General features: G+C 49.0%; 1 protein-coding gene across 1 annotated transcript in view; it reads right to left on the bottom strand.

Moving 5' to 3' along the window:
• The window catches only part of ACADM (acyl-CoA dehydrogenase medium chain), a 450379-nt gene that overhangs the window by 230393 nt on the left and 200070 nt on the right, over positions 1 to 19916 (bottom strand). The window contains exon 8 of the mRNA XM_085602258.1: positions 5928 to 6036. Within this exon, the coding sequence (XP_085458384.1) occupies positions 5928 to 6036 (109 nt within the window). The remainder of the gene's footprint in view (positions 1 to 5927; positions 6037 to 19916) is intronic.

The following is a 19916-nucleotide window of genomic DNA, read 5'->3' on the forward strand; positions in this document are numbered from 1 at the left end:
GACCATCTACATTCAGTTGTGAAAGAACAGCTCCCACACCTAACTCAGAAGCATCTGTCTGGACAATGAACTCTTTGGAGTAGTCTGGACTTTTCAGAATAGGTGCACTGCACATGGCCTGCTTCAGGTCATCAAATGCTTTTTGACAGCTTGCTGTCCACTGAACTTTCTTTGGCATCTTCTTGGAGGTCAAGTCATTAAGTGGTGTCACTATGGACCCATAGTTCTTAACAAACTTTCTGTAGTACCCAGACAGGCCCAAGAAAGCTCTGACCTGAGTCTGGGTAGTTGGAGGAGCCCAGTCCTTTATGGTCTGGATCTTGCTCTCCAGTGGTTGAACCTGACCCCCACCAACTAGGTGGCCCAGGTATACAACCTTGCTCTGCCCTATCTGGCACTTCTGTGGTGGGTAGACCCTCCTCTGTGCCTAGGGCACCTTCCTGAGATGCCCTCTGAGCATCATACTCCTCTAGGAGTTGTCTTAACTGAAGGAGGGTAGGGTTTGCACCCTGTTTTATTCCTCTGGAGGTACACAATTGTCTCATCTCCTGGAATGTTAAGGTATCATACCTAGAGGGGGTCTTCTGCAGACCTGCCCCTCCTGAGAGAGCATCTACTTGATCTCCTCCCAGAGGCATGATCTAGTGAGGGTGTGGTGTGTGCACCTACCTACACTAGTTGTATCTACTAAACCTTTCTAGTAGTTGTAGTCAGGGTGTGTTATTCCCTTCAACCTACAACTACAAAGTCCAGTAGGACTTAAGTATAATAATCTATGTTATATGTACCTAGACAATATCTGAGTGATCTTTCAATTTAGTATCTCAAGATTACAATGGTATTACAACAGCAAGCTCAGATCCCAACCGCTGCTCACCAATGTGAGAAGTTGGCCTGATGTATGATGTCACTAGTTATAGTGTACACCTTATATCAGTCCAAATACCCTTATGGTGATTGGTTGTAAAGTCAACCTTATAGACCAGCTATCCTAGTGGTAGCATGGACAAGAGCAGTCTTAGGCTAAACTCTGAATGGCATGTGAAGCCAGCTGTGATACCATATATAATCCCTTGAATACCAAATGAAAGGACACCACAACAGATATATATATAAAATAAAGTGTATTTATTCTAAGCAAACCCTCAGCACTCTTTATGAGTTTAGAGGTAGGTACAACACAGTCTTATTAATGCATACAGTAAGTCACACAGGTAAGTAATACAGTTAGGCCCTAGGGGCCACGCAAACCATATACTAAAGAAGTGGTATAAGAACCACTGTCACGGAAATAGAATAGGCCTAGGCCTAGGGAATCGCTGGGGCTACACTACACTAGCGTTAGTTAGGAAGTGGGAGGCCCACGGGATTCGTGTGCAGAGTGGAAACACTCACGCGTAATGCGTAAAAGTCAATAGCAATGTTACAGTTTAGAAATAGATAGATTTAGGACACTTCCGGAGTAGCTAGGAAGTTGAGACTTGAAAACTAGACACTGGGATAGTCACTATCCTGATGAGCACCGGAGTACCCAAGTTACCTAGCCCACAGGCTGCGGGTGCAAAGGGGTGAAGATGCGTCGTTTTCGTCGTCGACTCCTATGGATGCCTGAAGAAAGATGCTGACAGGCAGTCAGGAGAGAGTGTCCGGTGGATCCCAAGCCTGGGATCAAGAAGAGAAGAAACCTGCAAGCAGAGGGGACAGAGTCAAGGTCACTAGCCAGTGACCACGTGGAACCAGGAAGGAACCAGGCGATGTCGTGAAGAGTTGCAGGTGAAGGTGAAGCTTGTCGCTGCAGCCAGGAGGACCAGGAAGCGTCGAGGACGACCAGGACCAGGAGGCGAGCTGTCCCACGAAGGCTCTTGCTGTCGGCGGCGTCGAAGTTGGACTAGGACTCACCAAGCCTTGGCAAGCGGAACCCACGAAGAACAAGGGACTTGCTTCTGGTGCAGACCAGGAAGGTCTGGGGTGCTTCTTCTTTGCAGAGAAGCGGGAGCCAGTCTGGAGGAGCCAAACCAGCGCAGAAGATTTCAGGGAGCGTCGTCACAAAGGCCACTAGCCAGCGGGCAAGCAACCGGACAGACGCGGCAAGCAGGAAAATGCTGAAGGGCCCCACGCAGGACTCGTGGAGTGTGGGGGGCTGGTCTTCGGTGCAGATGGTGCTTGGGGTTGGGGCTTCTCAATCCCCGGTGCACAACTTCGAGGGTACCTCAGAAGCTGCGCTGTAAGTTACTAGCCACTTTTCCCAGGTAGCCGGTCCCACGTCGCTCGTCGCCTCCACGGATCTCAGCTCTGCTGCAGATGTGGATGAGGGTCGGAGAAGTCTGGAAATCAAGGCTCTGGTCGGGCTCTGCAATCGGTTCCTCGTCGAACGTTTCACAAAGCAAAGGGTAGTCACTTGATGGTGCCTGTTTGCACAGGGTAGCCACTCCTTGGCTACAAGGGAGATTCTTCAGTCTTCTTCTTTCGTCGAATGTCGAAGGTCCAGAGTTTCTGTTCAGTTTTGCAGGTTCAGGATAATCTAAAGTCTTGAGGCCCAACTCCCACTCTTATACTAATCTGGGGGGCTGGGATACCTGCTAGGTCACGCCTTATGGGTGGGACCTGGGAGGGGGTGGTTACACCCACTTCCCTTTGTCCAGTTTCGCGCCAGAGCTGGGGCTGGAGTGCCCCAGCGCCGGTTTGAACTGGACTATGCAAGGAACACCTTGTGTGCCCCAGGCATGTCTCATTCCTTTCAGCCCACCCTGCCCCAATACACTAAAGGCTGTCTGGGGAGGTGCTAGCACCTCCCCAAGCAGGAAACCTATTGTCCAGGCCTCCCTGGCTGGGATCACTCCCAGCAGCAGGAGGTCAGACTTGTGTCGTGGCAGCAGCATCCATTTTGTGATGCTGAGGCTTTGGTCAGAGGCTAACAGTTGAAGTATGATTTTAACATGTCTTTCCCTCTAGAAGGGGGGAATAATATTCTCATGTCCAGAAATGGCATGGGGGTATTATTCCCGAGTGTTAGACACCTTACACGACATGTTTTGATAAAGCCCAACCATAGTTACCATAACCGTCTAAGATTATAAGGCACTTTAAGAGTATATGGTAGGCTATATCATAGAACAGCTATAAGGACAAGGTTCCGAAAGCTGCAGACAGGCTCAGCTCATGCTAGAGCACCATCTCACATGTTACCAAGCACTCTGCCTCCAGGATTGTCAAGGCCTGCCATAGGAGTGACTGATAGGTACACATGTGTCTATATGTAAGTTAGGTATAGGAATACTACACCTAAGCAAGGGGTGATTACACGACCTTGCCCCAGCTGGGTGATCAGCCAGTTGTGTCAAAATGGAAGGCCAGGCCAGGGGTGGCACAATACATGCTGCAGCCCCTGGTAGGCCTAGGGTACACCTATGCCCTGGGTACCTAGGGTACACTGTACAGGGCCCAATAAGGTGATCCTATCCAATTGGGTTATGCACCTAAAGTACATAGTAGTAATTTAGAGAGAGAACAGCAGGGCTGTGGGTCTGATTAGCAGGCCCACAGCCACATCTAAGTCGAAAACCAGTAAAGCAAAAGCAAAAAGTGGGGGTGAACATAGAAAGCAGACCCTACTCTCCTACACACTGAGCAGAGCTCAGGGAGACTCCCTTCACACGACATGCGGTAGAAAATCCGAGAGCCTAAGCCTCTGAGGAGAACATTCTGGTGGGTGCTGTCACCTGATTGGCTGCAGTTTGGACTGTATATAATGACTATGATAGTCATAAGTGTGGAAGTTTTTTCTTGTAGCTTAGGGCTACTTTACTTCCTGGTTTATGTTATCAAGGTTTTTTGGTTATTATATGCATAATTATTGCTTTTATGTACGTACCGTGGGACTCCCACTCCGACGACGGGGAATGATTCAGGCATGTGAATCTATGAAAGACACCCTAAATACTGGAGACGGATTAAATATTCTATTAATTATAGGACTAATTACATCCACCCCTGTGATCATCAAAGCAGGAGGACAAGCATCCAGGAGGGAGCCCATAAAATGGCTTATTTAGATTGCTCCAGGGAGATTGGCCTAAACTGGTCAAGCTTACAAATCACAACATCCAATCTAACGGGCAAAAGGCACTCCGTAAGAGCAGGAACATTCTTTTGGATTTCGGCAATTTTAGTTTCAAATTACGCTGCCAACCCATTGGACAGTTCTTGGAAGCGCACTATCGCCCTATGGCAAGATTTGGGAGAGAGGAAAGATTTAACAATCTGAAAGATTGAGAGAATGAATGCAGCATTGCATTCATCCTCAAAATAGGAAATCTGTGCCTGTTTAATAGAGACACGGTAAGCTCCAAGAGCAGTTTCATAAGTATATTTACTATGAAGAGAATAGTCCCTGCGCCAAGTTCATTTGTGTTTTTTGCAGGCTCCTCTTTGTCACTTGAGGGGTTAAGGCAGTGGAGGGGTTCAATGCATCCGGAGTCCGAACAAGCCAAGAACTAACAATTAGAATTCCGTGGTCAACATCTCTAATAGGCAAGGGAGATGTTTTAACTGAAAGTTCCATCCACAGCACAGCCTTTACTTTTTCTCTGGCCAGAAAGTTAGACCGGTCAGAAAGACCAGGATGCTGAATAAGCTTCTTTGTCTGTCACTTAAATGGAATCAGAAAATGATAGGAATTAAAGAATGGACACGAGGGCGGATTATCAATGGGCAGTTAGAAAACACCAGATCAATGGTGTGACCGGTATAATGAACGGGTAAAGTTACCAGGAGCTACAAATTGAAAGACATCACAGACTCTATTAGAGTGGCAGCCGGCTGATCTAACAATTGCGAAGATTAAAATTCCCCAGCAGAGTAATATTAGCCCTGCGCAACAGGAGAGGGGCCAAAGATGCCTTCGTTGCAAGCATAGCTCAGAGGATAGTAAATCCAGGTGCCTTAAAAAGAAAGTTGCACTGAGAGCGAGAGATGAAAACCGAAGCTCTCAGAATCTTGGAGCACAGCATAGGATGCCCAAAGGCAATTAATTGCTAGTTTCCCCTCACCCCCTTTTTGGGTGTTCTGTCTCGATGAACCAAAGAGTATCCCTCGGTGATAGCCAGAGCACTGTTTGGAGTGGAAGAATCATTCTTCCAGGTCTCGGTCAAAAAAGCACATCAAATTTACAGCTATCTACCAAGTTAAAGATATTGGGAACACACGTTAATCAGTAGAGAATGCATTTCCTTGATCACATTGACTTTGCCCAGACAATTAATACCAGCCTCTGATAACAACTGTTCTCCGAAGGGAGCCTCGTGAGGCAAACAGGATAGGAGACCGAGCCCGAACATGCTTCTGCTTCCAACTTTAGAGGGCAGAGAGAAGGCAACACAAGGGCCCTCAGGTCCCTAGCAGTGTTCTGAATATGAGCTGTACCAGCCAGAATGCCACAGGCAGCATGGCTGGTGCTGGCCGCGGTTATGAAGTGGATAGGCGCAGACGGGATTGGCTGTGGCGTACCAGCGGCGCAACCATGCCATGATGCTAATTAAGTAGCAAGACAGTATCCACCTGATGCTGAGAATTCTCACGGCCAATAAAATTGACAGAGACCTGCACAAAAGATGTACAGTAATTGTTGACCATAGACTGGACCTTCACAGACCGGGTTTGTGTGGTGAGTGCGTTTGGGTTAAAGAGGGGCGGTCTTCTGAAACTCTAGTTTATTTAATTTTCTATGGACACTAAAGGAAGGCAAAGGTTTCTTTGAGAAACTTCAGGGTGAGGATCCAGGATAAGAGCTTTTTTTATTTTAAACATGACCAGAAGCTCCAGCAATTAGCTCAGAAATGCACTAAGATGGAGATATCTTATTTAATGTGCAATTTAGTTTTGTTAAGTTGGGATGAAGTACATCCTATACAAGCTTGTGCTTATCTTACCTTTCTTCCAATCTGAATTCCTGGAGTATCTGCTTCCACAATAAAACCGGTAAAAGCTTTTCCAGAAGATGCTTTAGGATCAGGATTGGTGCGAGCCAACAAGAAATACCTACAAGAAAGACAAATGAGTTGTCATACACTCTACCCATCTAACTGTGTCATCAATATAATCACATACACCAAGATGACAAAATTCCATCTGGAAGATCATTTTATAGACTTTCCCCCTGAAGTATACATCCAGGAAACATAATTTAAAATATATGTTCTAAGTAAGTTAGGTGCGTGCACCAAGATGTTTATTTAGTATTGTGAGATTGCTCAAAAAGCAAAATGACCTGTTAAGGTAGGATTATTATACAACCACAAAGAGACCTGACATACTCCGAACAGTGAAGTCCGATTCTAGGACCTAGGGAGTCTTTTCATCATACAACTCCCCTCTCAGGTCAATGTAACCACTACTGGCCTGTAGGTCCCACTGTTCAAAATTCAATCTTAAAAACCTCCATGTACCACAATTCAAACAGGTCTTCAGGAGGAAAAATTCCACCACAGAAAAATGTATCCTTGTGTGAAAAAATGTGTGGAAAAGTCCGAAAGTACCTCACGTTAGTATCTCCAAGGGGGGGCTGCTGGTATATGTTCACCAGTATGCCCGCATCATCATCATTGGTAACTTTCTTGACAAAGAAAAATGTGAAAGTAAATTCCTCAGCGGTGAGAAATCAAAGAAAAAGAATCAGTGAAACGTGCGTGCAAAAGCACTAACAGTGCGAATATCACTTAGTGCCCAACTGGTCCCAGAAAAGAAAGGACCTGGCAACTTACCCCCTGGTGCTCCTTTTTTGTGATTAAGATATGAATATTATCAAGGCAGTTCTGTAGCTAGAGTAGTGCTGAATTGCGCTACAGTGCCTGCTTCTTTCACCACTGTAAAAAAATCTAAAGTTGCCATTAGCAACTTCTAGATAAAATTTCACCTACTTTAATAAACAAAATTTGATTGTGTCAAATATTATTGAAGATGCTGTGTTATACAGTTTTTAATTTGAGCAACATAAAATGTCATTTGTTACTCTGATTGAAGCCCTTTGTTAAAAAGGCATACTGTGAGAAGTTGGCCTGGCATATGCTGTTCCTAGGTATAGGGACACCTTGCACCCGTCCAATTCGACTCCTATTGATGGTAGGTTTAAGACAACCTTTAAAGAAAGCTATCCTAGTGGTAGCTGTGGAGAGCAGCCTTCAGGCTAAGTCTTGAAGGAGTGTTAAGCTTATTGTTTTACCATAATAACCTCTTGAATAACCAAATGAAAGAGTAGCCCACACAGGTATATATATAAAATATATGTATTTATTCTAGACAGAATCCCACAGTCACTTTATGTGGCTAGTGGCAAAGTTACAATTCAAACAAGCATTTCTAAACACAATAAATAGCACAGAAATCAATGGGCCCCAGGGGGGGACCTAACCATATACTAAAATAGTGGTATAAGAACCACGACAATTCTACAGGCAATGCCTAGGGCATTCAGGATCGCTGGCCCCTTAAGAATCCACCCACAGTTGAGAGGAAGGGGACCCACGGGAGGCGTGTGCAGTGCAAGAAGCTGCTGTCGGGATCGCAATGTTAGCCTATGGAGAATGTCGCGGTTGAATAATTAAGGTTTAAGGACACTTCTAACAACAGTACAAAGTTAAGGCTTGAGACTTAAGGCTTTGGAGAGCCCACCACCACGGGAGTACCGAAGTACCACTGTTACCTGCCCCAGGGAAGCCGGGTGCATAGGTCGATTCTGGTGTCGGGTCGCGGGCTGATTTTCTATGGAAAAGGAGTCCAAACTGCTGCTAGCTGGAAGTGTCGCTGAAGTCGTGAAGATTAAAGTTGAAGAAAAGACAAAGATGAACCTGAAAGCAGAGGGGACAGAGTCTGGGTCACAGTACAGTGACCAGGGAGCTCACAGGAAGGAGCTCGTGGATGTCGGGTGCTTCAGGTGTGGAAGGTACAGCTGGTCTCTGCAGTCACGGGCTCCGGGAGGCTTCAAGGAAGGCCAGCTTCTGGAGGGCGACTGTCCCACGTCGGCTGAGGGTCGCTGCGGTGTTAGTGTCCCGATTGGATCCACTAAGCATTGGCAACCGCAACCCACGCAAGATGAACAAAGCAGCTGCTGGTGCAGACCCACGAGGTCTGAGGGTGCTCTCCTTTGCAGGGAGCGTAGAGCAGGCCTGGAGCAACCAGGGGAACTCTTAGAAAGGAAGTTTGTCCTCCGTCAAGGCCCACAAGTCGAGGGACAAGGGACCGCGGAAGGCAGCAAAATGGAGTGCGTAAAAGGGCTCCCACGGGCCACCGGAGCGGGCCAGGGAGCTGAGAGTCGGCACAAATGCTGCTTGAAGGTTGGCTCAAGAATGGGCCAAAGCACAACTTCCCCACTGGTCGGGGTCGTGTGCTGGACAAGAGGTGGCCGGTGTCTCGGGGTATGCGGGGATCTCGACACCCACGTGGTCCAGGGTGCTCAGACTTGCTGGGCACACTCACAGGACGCTGGGATGCACTGGAGACCCACCTCGAGGTTGCTGGAAGGCGTCGAAGGTCGTGAGAGCAACGAAGTCCCAACCGGGTATCTTGTAGTCTTTTAGGTGCCTGCCAAGCAGGGGGATAACTCCTTTATCCCAAGGGAGATTTCTTCAGTCAGCTGGGCAGCAGCTCGTCGAAGGTCAGTTCTGTTAAGTCCTGTACGAATCTGAGGCTCTAGGGCAAAGTTATTCCCATATATCCCCAAGATTAGGGGATGGTCCCAAAGCGAGCCTACCAATCAGAGTAGAGGCGGGAAAGGGTGGCTACACCCACTCCCCTTTGTGTTTTTCCCGCCTGGGCGAGGGGCAGGATGCCCCTGAACCGGTTCCAGGCGGTGTATGCAGAGTTGGGGCTCTGCAGCTGCCTACGTGCAACTCTGAATGGACAGTTGGTGCACCCACCCTGTTCCAATCCACATTATCCTGTCTGGGGAGGTGCTGGCACCTCCCTGCCACAGGAGCCCTATTGTCCAGCTGGAGAGGCTGGGATTTTCCCCAGCAACAGCCAGCCAGAGTCGTGTAGGTGGCGAACAGTAGCCATTTTGTGGTACACGTGCACTTTTAAATTGGTGTCTAAAATATACCGCTTTTCCCATATCACCCTCCTAGCAAGGGGGAATCGTGCCCCCATGCCCATGGCTGGACTGGGGGTATGATTCCTTCATGTTTGACACCAAACACGATATGGTTCTGTGTAGCCAGTCCCAAGTTACAGCGATGACGCAATAACTTATAATGCGGTAGAGTATATGGTATGGCTACACTACAAACAACCCAGTAACGGTGTTACGAAGGTTGCAGAGAGGTCCTACTCATGTAGGGGTCCCCCCTCACACATACCTCAGCACCCAGCCCTGTAGGATTACCAGGGCCTGCCATAGGGGTGACCTATGAGAGTATATGTGTTGTAATGGTATGGGACATAGGGTACCTACGTCCCTGTAAGGGGTGCTAGCACCACCTTACCCAGGCTACAGTAGTGGCCTGGTGGTGTCAGTTTGGGTGGCTGTCCCAGGGTGGCACAATAAGTGCTGCAGCCCTGGTAGGCCTACTGGGGGACCCATGCCCTGGGTACCTAGGGTACCATCTACAAGGGACTGGAAGGGCATGCCCAGCATCCAATTATGTTTGTACCTAGAGTACTCACAACAGTTTTAGGGAGAAAGCAGATAGGCTGGGGTCCTGGATAGCAGGATCCCAGCCAGACTAGTCAAAAACCACTTAAATACCAGGCAAAAAGTTGGGGGCAACCATTAGTCAGATTCCACTCTCCTACATAACCCCCCCCCAAACGAAAGGAGATAAGGCTAACCTTGTCCAGATAAGCCTTTATTTCCTGAGTGGCCATATAAGGAAGAACCTGTACTAACATGGTTGCTCCCTGTGTCATGGTCCACTTGGGAAATCCTACCCCAAGGGGTTCTAGAGTTTCTCCAAAGTCTAGGGAAATTACCTGTATTGGTTTTTGGGTCAGAGGTGGGCTGGTGGGGTGTCTGAGTCTGGAAGTGAGACCCTACTTGGGTTGGTCTCAACCTCCTCAGATCACTGGCCACTATGGAAGCCTTTCTGCCCATGACGGTGTCATATCTGGCCCTAAGGGTCAACCTCTGGCTGCCTACAGCTGGGGGCTGGATCCCTTTGGCTGGAATAGTGGAGGGCACTGGAAGGTTTGGGGCAGCTAGGCCCCAGGTTTCCCTGTGCTCAACAACATCCATTTGAGGGGTGCCTATACCTAGGGGTAAGGGGGATCCCTCAGTTTGTAGAGGAATATTCACCTGGCTGAAACTACTCTGCTGGGTGTCCCTAATCTCTTGATGAGGGGGTTCCTCTGGACAGGGGCCCAGTAAGGGTCCACTGGCCTCCCTGACCTCTGCAGCCCTGGGCTGACTGAGGCAGGGTAGAGAGGGGCAGGATACCTGCTCCAGACTGGGTACCACCTTGGAAGGATCCCCTGCCATCAGAGAGGTGGGCAGGCCAAGCCTGTCCACTTCTGGGGCAGTTACTTCACAAGGGGCAGGGTCAGTTCCCTGAGAAACTTGCCCTTTACCTGTAGTCTGGTGGGGGGAAGACTGCTCTTCCTCCCCTATGCTCTCTGTTTGTGTAGAGTGATCCATAGTTTCAGGCTTCACTCTTTCTTTTTTCTCCTGGGGTGGAGGTGAGGCCCTCAGGGTCTCATCCACTCTTTCAGGAATTCCTACCATTTTCAAATGGGCCTTGTGGTCAACCTCAGCCCAGGCTGAGATTTCTAGATCATTCCCCAGTAAACAATCTACAGGCAAGTTTGGGGACACTGCCACCCTCTTGGGGCCAGTGACTCCTCCCCAGCTGAGATTTATCACTGCCATGGGATGATCTTTCCTGACTCCATCAATGTTGGTCACCTGATAGCTAAACCCAGGTAAAAGCTGATCTAGGGGCACTAGCCTCTTGGTCACCATGGTGACAGTGGCCCCTGTGTCCTTATAGGCCACAGCCTTCTGACCATTGATTATTGGTTCTTGTCTGTACCTGCCCAGAATACTGGGGCTCATGGTAAAGTTGGCAAACCCCATGCCACCATCACAGACCATAGTTGCTAATGCAGGGGACCTGGCTAGGCCAGAGTCCCCTGGCGTCCCCAAAGAGAACCCAACTAAGTTTTTGGGTGCACTCCCACCACCTGGGGGATTACTACTAGTAGTAACAGGAGGTGTTGGAGCTGGTTTTGGAGGAACATTTTCTTTATTGCCATTTTTAGGACAGCTGGAGTCAGTTTTCCAGTGGCCAGGTTTCTTACAGACATGGCAATAGGGTTTCTTGACATTAGAGGAAGGATTTTGGGACCCACCCCCAGCACTGGTTTGTTGGGGCCCTTCAGATGACTTTTCTTGTTTATCATCCCCACCTTTCTCTTTGGGCTTAGTGGAATCCTTCTTCTGGTCACCAACTGGGTTCTTAGGCCTGATCCTGGTTCTGACCCATTTGTCTGCCTTCTTTCCCAATTCTTGGGGAGAGGTCAGATCAGAGTCCACCAGGTGCTGGTGTAAAAGTTGGTTCTGACAATTATTAAGAATCTGCTCCCTCATAATGAGATTATATAATCCTTGATAATCATTAACTTTACTGCCATTTAACCAACCTTCCAGTGCCTTGGTTGCACAATCCACAAAGTCTACCCAATCCTGATTTTGTGCTTTCTGGGTGTCTCTGAACTTAAGTCTGTATTGATCAGTGGTTAAGCCAAACCCATCTATTAAAGCATCTTTCAGGATATAATAATCATCAGCATCCTCTTCTCTTACAGAGAGGAGCTTGTCTCTCCCTTTATCTGAAAAGGAGAGCCACAGGATTGCTGCCCACTGCTCTACAGGGACCCTCTGTACTCTACAGGCCCTTTCAAGAGCAGATATCCATTTATGAATATCATCCCCATTCTGATAGGGGGGCACAATCTTGTGGAGGTTCCTATTGTCAGGGACTCTCTCTCTAACTCTAGGGGTTTCATCACTGCCACCAGGGATCTCTAGACCCCATTTCTTTGAAGCTTTCTGAAGCTCCAGGGTTTCCCTGTCTAATGCTAACTGTTCTCTTTTAAGCTGAAGCTTAGCCTGCTCAAATTTGATCAGTCTGCATTTCCTCTCATGAGAGGATTCTCTTCTCTGAGAAGAGGCAGAGGACCCTTTGGATCCCTTAGAATGGTTGGATCCCACTGAGGGGGATCTGTTCCTTCTTGGACCCACCACTCTCCTTTTAAAGGTGGAAGGAGTGCCTCTTGGGCCATCACTTCCATGCTGTGAGTGGTTTGTGTCTTCCAGGTCAGGATTTTCATCCTCTTCCTGTTCCTCTTCAGATTCCACTCTGGGAGTGTCCTCTTCTGAGGGGTGCCCACCCACGTTGTCCATCCCTCTGGATCCTATGGACTCCATAAAGTCTGCTATGAGCAGGATCTCTTTGAGACGTTTTGTGTTGGCACCTCTTTCTGTCTTCAGTTTCCTAAGGGTGCACATTTCCCTGAGCTCAGCAAAGGTGAAATTATCATACTTATCTACTGGGACCCTCTGGGGTCCTTCCATAGCCTTAGTGCCACTGGAAGACATGTTTAGTGTAGTGATGTATCTACCTACACTAAGTGTGGCCTACTGAACCCTCTCTTGAGTTGTAGTCAAGGTGTGCTAAACCCTCTACACACAACTCTAAGTTCAGTAGAACTTATTGTATTCTAGCTTGAACTTATATGTACCTTTGGTACCTAGTGGCTTTCACTTTAGAAATTCACTTTGTTATCTGGTAAAACAATGGCAAGCTTGAATCCAACCGCTGCACACCAATGTGAGAAGTTGGCCTGGCATATGCTGTTCCTAGGTATAGGGACACCTTGCACCCGTCCAATTCGACTCCTATTGATGGTAGGTTTAAGACAACCTTTAAAGAAAGCTATCCTAGTGGTAGCTGTGGAGAGCAGCCTTCAGGCTAAGTCTTGAAGGAGTGTTAAGCTTATTGTTTTACCATAATAACCTCTTGAATAACCAAATGAAAGAGTAGCCCACACAGGTATATATATAAAATATATGTATTTATTCTAGACAGAATCCCACAGTCACTTTATGTGGCTAGTGGCAAAGTTACAATTCAAACAAGCATTTCTAAACACAATAAATAGCACAGAAATCAATGGGCCCCAGGGGGGGACCTAACCATATACTAAAATAGTGGTATAAGAACCACGACAATTCTACAGGCAATGCCTAGGGCATTCAGGATCGCTGGCCCCTTAAGAATCCACCCACAGTTGAGAGGAAGGGGACCCACGGGAGGCGTGTGCAGTGCAAGAAGCTGCTGTCGGGATCGCAATGTTAGCCTATGGAGAATGTCGCGGTTGAATAATTAAGGTTTAAGGACACTTCTAACAACAGTACAAAGTTAAGGCTTGAGACTTAAGGCTTTGGAGAGCCCACCACCACGGGAGTACCGAAGTACCACTGTTACCTGCCCCAGGGAAGCCGGGTGCATAGGTCGATTCTGGTGTCGGGTCGCGGGCTGATTTTCTATGGAAAAGGAGTCCAAACTGCTGCTAGCTGGAAGTGTCGCTGAAGTCGTGAAGATTAAAGTTGAAGAAAAGACAAAGATGAACCTGAAAGCAGAGGGGACAGAGTCTGGGTCACAGTACAGTGACCAGGGAGCTCACAGGAAGGAGCTCGTGGATGTCGGGTGCTTCAGGTGTGGAAGGTACAGCTGGTCTCTGCAGTCACGGGCTCCGGGAGGCTTCAAGGAAGGCCAGCTTCTGGAGGGCGACTGTCCCACGTCGGCTGAGGGTCGCTGCGGTGTTAGTGTCCCGATTGGATCCACTAAGCATTGGCAACCGCAACCCACGCAAGATGAACAAAGCAGCTGCTGGTGCAGACCCACGAGGTCTGAGGGTGCTCTCCTTTGCAGGGAGCGTAGAGCAGGCCTGGAGCAACCAGGGGAACTCTTAGAAAGGAAGTTTGTCCTCCGTCAAGGCCCACAAGTCGAGGGACAAGGGACCGCGGAAGGCAGCAAAATGGAGTGCGTAAAAGGGCTCCCACGGGCCACCGGAGCGGGCCAGGGAGCTGAGAGTCGGCACAAATGCTGCTTGAAGGTTGGCTCAAGAATGGGCCAAAGCACAACTTCCCCACTGGTCGGGGTCGTGTGCTGGACAAGAGGTGGCCGGTGTCTCGGGGTATGCGGGGATCTCGACACCCACGTGGTCCAGGGTGCTCAGACTTGCTGGGCACACTCACAGGACGCTGGGATGCACTGGAGACCCACCTCGAGGTTGCTGGAAGGCGTCGAAGGTCGTGAGAGCAACGAAGTCCCAACCGGGTATCTTGTAGTCTTTTAGGTGCCTGCCAAGCAGGGGGATAACTCCTTTATCCCAAGGGAGATTTCTTCAGTCAGCTGGGCAGCAGCTCGTCGAAGGTCAGTTCTGTTAAGTCCTGTACGAATCTGAGGCTCTAGGGCAAAGTTATTCCCATATATCCCCAAGATTAGGGGATGGTCCCAAAGCGAGCCTACCAATCAGAGTAGAGGCGGGAAAGGGTGGCTACACCCACTCCCCTTTGTGTTTTTCCCGCCTGGGCGAGGGGCAGGATGCCCCTGAACCGGTTCCAGGCGGTGTATGCAGAGTTGGGGCTCTGCAGCTGCCTACGTGCAACTCTGAATGGACAGTTGGTGCACCCACCCTGTTCCAATCCACATTATCCTGTCTGGGGAGGTGCTGGCACCTCCCTGCCACAGGAGCCCTATTGTCCAGCTGGAGAGGCTGGGATTTTCCCCAGCAACAGCCAGCCAGAGTCGTGTAGGTGGCGAACAGTAGCCATTTTGTGGTACACGTGCACTTTTAAATTGGTGTCTAAAATATACCGCTTTTCCCATATCACCCTCCTAGCAAGGGGGAATCGTGCCCCCATGCCCATGGCTGGACTGGGGGTATGATTCCTTCATGTTTGACACCAAACACGATATGGTTCTGTGTAGCCAGTCCCAAGTTACAGCGATGACGCAATAACTTATAATGCGGTAGAGTATATGGTATGGCTACACTACAAACAACCCAGTAACGGTGTTACGAAGGTTGCAGAGAGGTCCTACTCATGTAGGGGTCCCCCCTCACACATACCTCAGCACCCAGCCCTGTAGGATTACCAGGGCCTGCCATAGGGGTGACCTATGAGAGTATATGTGTTGTAATGGTATGGGACATAGGGTACCTACGTCCCTGTAAGGGGTGCTAGCACCACCTTACCCAGGCTACAGTAGTGGCCTGGTGGTGTCAGTTTGGGTGGCTGTCCCAGGGTGGCACAATAAGTGCTGCAGCCCTGGTAGGCCTACTGGGGGACCCATGCCCTGGGTACCTAGGGTACCATCTACAAGGGACTGGAAGGGCATGCCCAGCATCCAATTATGTTTGTACCTAGAGTACTCACAACAGTTTTAGGGAGAAAGCAGATAGGCTGGGGTCCTGGATAGCAGGATCCCAGCCAGACTAGTCAAAAACCACTTAAATACCAGGCAAAAAGTTGGGGGCAACCATTAGTCAGATTCCACTCTCCTACACATACCATGCATAAGGACACCAATAACTGATAACTGCTATAGAATGCAGCACCTATTGTTGTGGGACTCCAATGACAAAAGTAATTCCATTTCAGAATGTCCTAAGAACTCAATGAGGGCATCACACTGCCATTCAGAACAAGAACGGTCCACAGCCAACTCCATTTATTGTAAAATCTGTTTATTGAAAACAAAGCACAAAAAAAACAGAGGCCAAACAAGTAGAAGGCACATGTCTCAGTAAGAAAAGCAGCAAGTTAATATAATCATCCAAGCTGTTCATTGAAACATCAATAGAAAATTAACCCACCAGATGCAGAGGTCGTGACTGTGTAGAAATAGCAATCCCACCCTTACAAAGTATAGAAGACTGGGGCAATATAAAGCTTGGTACCCTCCCAGGCCTCAAACAGGATAGCAGTATACCCAGTTCCAAGGGAGAATATAAATTTGGGGGGGGGGGGGGGGGGGGGGGGTTACGGGGGGACTAGGGAACAAGAGCTATTCCAGAGTCTGATCATCCTGTGGAGAAGTGCATCAGCAATACAGCTGGACATACGTTCGAGACATGCTAAGCTTAGCCTTATCAACGGCGAGACCTTCAAATCATGGAGAAGAAGCACCTTCCACTGTGAGAATACTAGACATCTATCTCCACTTTTATATGGACAATAACATACAACAAAGAAAAGAAAGAAGAAATCTTAAGAGACAAAAACAAATATAAAAAAAAACAAAAAAAAAAACAGAGGGAACTTCCCTCCCAGGAGGGGGGAATAGATGCCAGGTGCGCTGTAAGGAGTTAGGGCCCAGGTTGGGGGCCATAGGGTGCTCCAGGGAGCGAAAGGACCTGCCTGCTGCTTTAAGTGGGTCACTACGGGGATTCTGGTTTCTGACCCCTAGAGAAAGGCGACAAGGGATCTTCGAACAGCTGTAGAGCCCGTAGTTTGGGGGGGTACCAATCGGGAGTGCTCAGTCTTGGTGAGGTGGTGTATAGTGGCTGCCAAATGCCCTTAAATCGTGTGTCTGTGTGGTTAATACGGGCTATAAGCAATTCTAAGGCTAAAACATACCACAACCAAAGAAACCAAGTGGCAATGGGTGGGGGTGGGGGAGGGCAAGAGTGGGACCTCTTCCAATATAAGGCAATGGACTGTCTAACCGCTCCTAGCAAATGGAGAATCAGATGCTATTTCGCATTAGTCATGGCTTTCAGCGTGCTGGGTTTAATGCCCAAAACCGCCAGTGCCGGGGAAGGAGGAACCAGGAAACCTACCACTTATTTAATGCGGCTGAGGACCTTCTTCCAAAATAGCGTGAGACCGGGGCAGGACCACCAAATATGCATAAAGTCCCCTCTATCGCTCTTGCACCTAGATGCAAAGCGAGGAGGAGTTTGGGAACATCTGATGGAGGCGGATAAGGGTATAGTACCACCTTGTCATCAGTTTGTATGCGGATTCGCGCTGCGGTGTACTTCGGTACACCTTAGGGATGTCCCTCAACAGGCTGGCCCACCCCTCGGGGGGGGGGGGGGGAGAATGTCCTCATCTAGGTCTGAGGCCCAGCGTGTCCGATAGTCATGGGGCGTGGGTTGTTGAGTGTTGTAAAACGGAATAGGTTTTAAGAAATCAGACCCTCTGACCCCTCAAATTTATGAACCAAAGATTCAAAGAGGCCGAGTTGTAGAGTAACCTCTTGAACATATGTCGGGGAGCTAAGCCAGTGCCGCAACTGGTAGTATTGCATACGCGCCCCTTCCGAGAGGTGAAAGGTTTGTCTGCATTGTTCAAACGTACGGAAGGTGGTGCCCTGAGAAAAGTCCTGAATAACTAGCTGCCCCATAACTGTCCATGCATCAAATGCCTGAGGTTGTAAGACAGTGGGGAACATACGTTTATGCATTATAGGTGTGATGGGGGAGGGGAACGCCGTGAGGCCCCGGGATACCGCCAGTCTATCCCAGATCTCCAAGACCTTTCTCGTAGGGGTAGCTATGTAAGCGCTGCGGGGGCGAGCTCCATGCGGGAGCCAAGCTAGGTCTCACAAGGGTCTACAGGATACTGCCCGGTCCAAATGGAGCCAATGCTTCTCGCTTTCACGAACTATCCATTCTGATATAAACCGGAGATGACAGGCCCAATAGTATTCCAAAAGGTTGGGGCAGGCAAGACCACCCAGGCTTTGGGGGTGCATAAGGATCTTATTAGAAAAGCGGGGACAAGATCTCCCCCATATAAATTTGGTAAAGTCCCGTTGCAGGGCCAGGATATCTGCTTGTGGTATGGGGCGGGGAGGGTTTGAAAAAGAGTATTTTAGGGAGGAGACATTTTAATGGTGTTGATTCGTCCCAACCATGCAAAGGGAAGCCTTTCCATCTACGCATTTCCTCTCATATGAATTTCCTATATCTGAGTCAATTAGACGAAGTCCATGACGAGAGTGTAGGAGTCAGATCCAGGCCCAGGTATCGAAGTGACACATCGGTCCACTGCACCGGAATCGAGTCCCGCAGTTCGTGGACTTCCGAGGCCGAAAAGTGTAAGATTAAGGATGTGAGATTTAGCAAGATTGATCCGATAGCCGGAGGCCTCTTCGAAGGACCTTAGGAGCATCGCTACAGCAGGAAGGGAGGTCAGTGGAGAGGACAAGGATAAGAGAAGATAATCAGCGAAGAGAGGCTTTATGCTCATAGCCACCCATGGGAATACCCCGTATATCTTGATCTCAACGTATAGCAATAGCCAGGGGCTCCACCACAAGTGCAAATAGTAAGGGGGAGAGCGAGCACCCCGGTCTAGTGCCGCGGTGGACAGGAATAGGGGGCCATAAGATGTCCATTACAACGAATGCTAGTGGTGGGTTTCGCATATCGAGCCATCAGTTGAGATCAACCCAGGTCCCAGGCCAACCTTCTAAAGGACTGCCCCGAGAAAGCCCCAATCCACGCAATTGAATGCCTTTTCTGTGTCTAGGGACACCAGACAGGCAGGGATATTTCTGAATCGAGCTTTCTCCACCAGGTGGGCTATCCGGCGGATATTGTCCGCAGCCCTATGGTGACGAATAAACCCCACTTGATCGGGGTCGACGAGAACCGGAAGATGAGGTTCCAAGCGATTCGCCAGGATTTTCGTATACATCTTGGCATCCATGTTTAGCAGGGCAATAGGGTGAAAGGAAGCAGGCAGAGTCAGTTCCTTTCCTGGCTTAGGGATAAGCACTACTTCCGCCTCGTTTCATTGTGGGGGAGACACCCGAGCTATCAGTGAGGCTATTAAAGAGATGAAGCATATGGTCCCGAAGTTGCGGGTAAAAGACCCGATAGAAAGTGACAGGCAGGTCCAGGGGTTTTGCGTATCGGAAGCTGTTTCAGCGCTTTGGCTATTTCCTCAAGTGTAATAGGGTCGTCGAGAAATTTCGTGAAATAGGGGTCAATAGGGTCCCAAGGGCAGGAGTCAAGAAAAGCCGTGACAGTGTTGGGCGAACAAGGAGCAGGCACGTACAGATCTCTATATAAATTCACCAATGTAAGGCGTTTGTCCGCCTCCGAGATGGCCCAGGAACCATCCTGTCGCTTAAGCTTAGCAATGTGAGCTCCGGTAGTCTGAGCCCAAAGTCGTCGTGCTAAACACGCCCCAACTTTATCCTCCCGTATAGAATTTCTGTTTGGGGGTGACTAGAAGCCGCTCTGCCTTGTTGGTACGCTGCAGGTGCAATTGACCACGGAATTCGGCAAGAAGCTGCTTTTTGCGAAGGGACGGAAGCACATGGTCTTTACGTTCTAGGGCTTTAATATCTTGAGAAAGAGTGGACTCAACCAGCCGCGCCTCCCTAGTCCGGGCAATTGATATGGATGTGATGACCCCCCGAACAGTGGCTTTGAAGGCGTCCCATGGAAACGTCTTGAGGGGTATCACAAAGGGAATTGGCGATAAAGAAGGCCTCAATCTTGTTACAAATGTCTGCCACATCCACAGGGTCTCGAAGGGCCTGGGGGGCCAGTCTCGATCAAGGTAGGGGTTCCCTATGTGTATCAGGTGGTTTGAGTGTGAGCAGGACATGTGCATGGTCCGATATAGATATATCGGAGATCTCCACGCTACACAGCATTTGAATCAAGGGGAGCGAAAGTAAAAAAAAAAAATCTATACGAGAATACGTGCGGTGCACATGAGAAAGGAAGGAGTAATCCCGAGAGTCTGGATGCAGCCGTCTCTAAGCGTCAACTTAACCTAAATCAGTGATGGCATTCCGCAGTGTCGCTGACATCGCCCCGGCTGTATGATGCGCTTGCGCAGTGCAATCCCACTCAGAGTTCCAAACCAAATTAAAGTCACCCCCAAGGACAATGGG

This window comes from Triturus cristatus, chromosome 4_2, assembly GCF_964204655.1.
Source record: "Triturus cristatus chromosome 4_2, aTriCri1.1, whole genome shotgun sequence".
NCBI classification, from domain to species: Eukaryota; Metazoa; Chordata; class Amphibia; order Caudata; family Salamandridae; genus Triturus; species Triturus cristatus.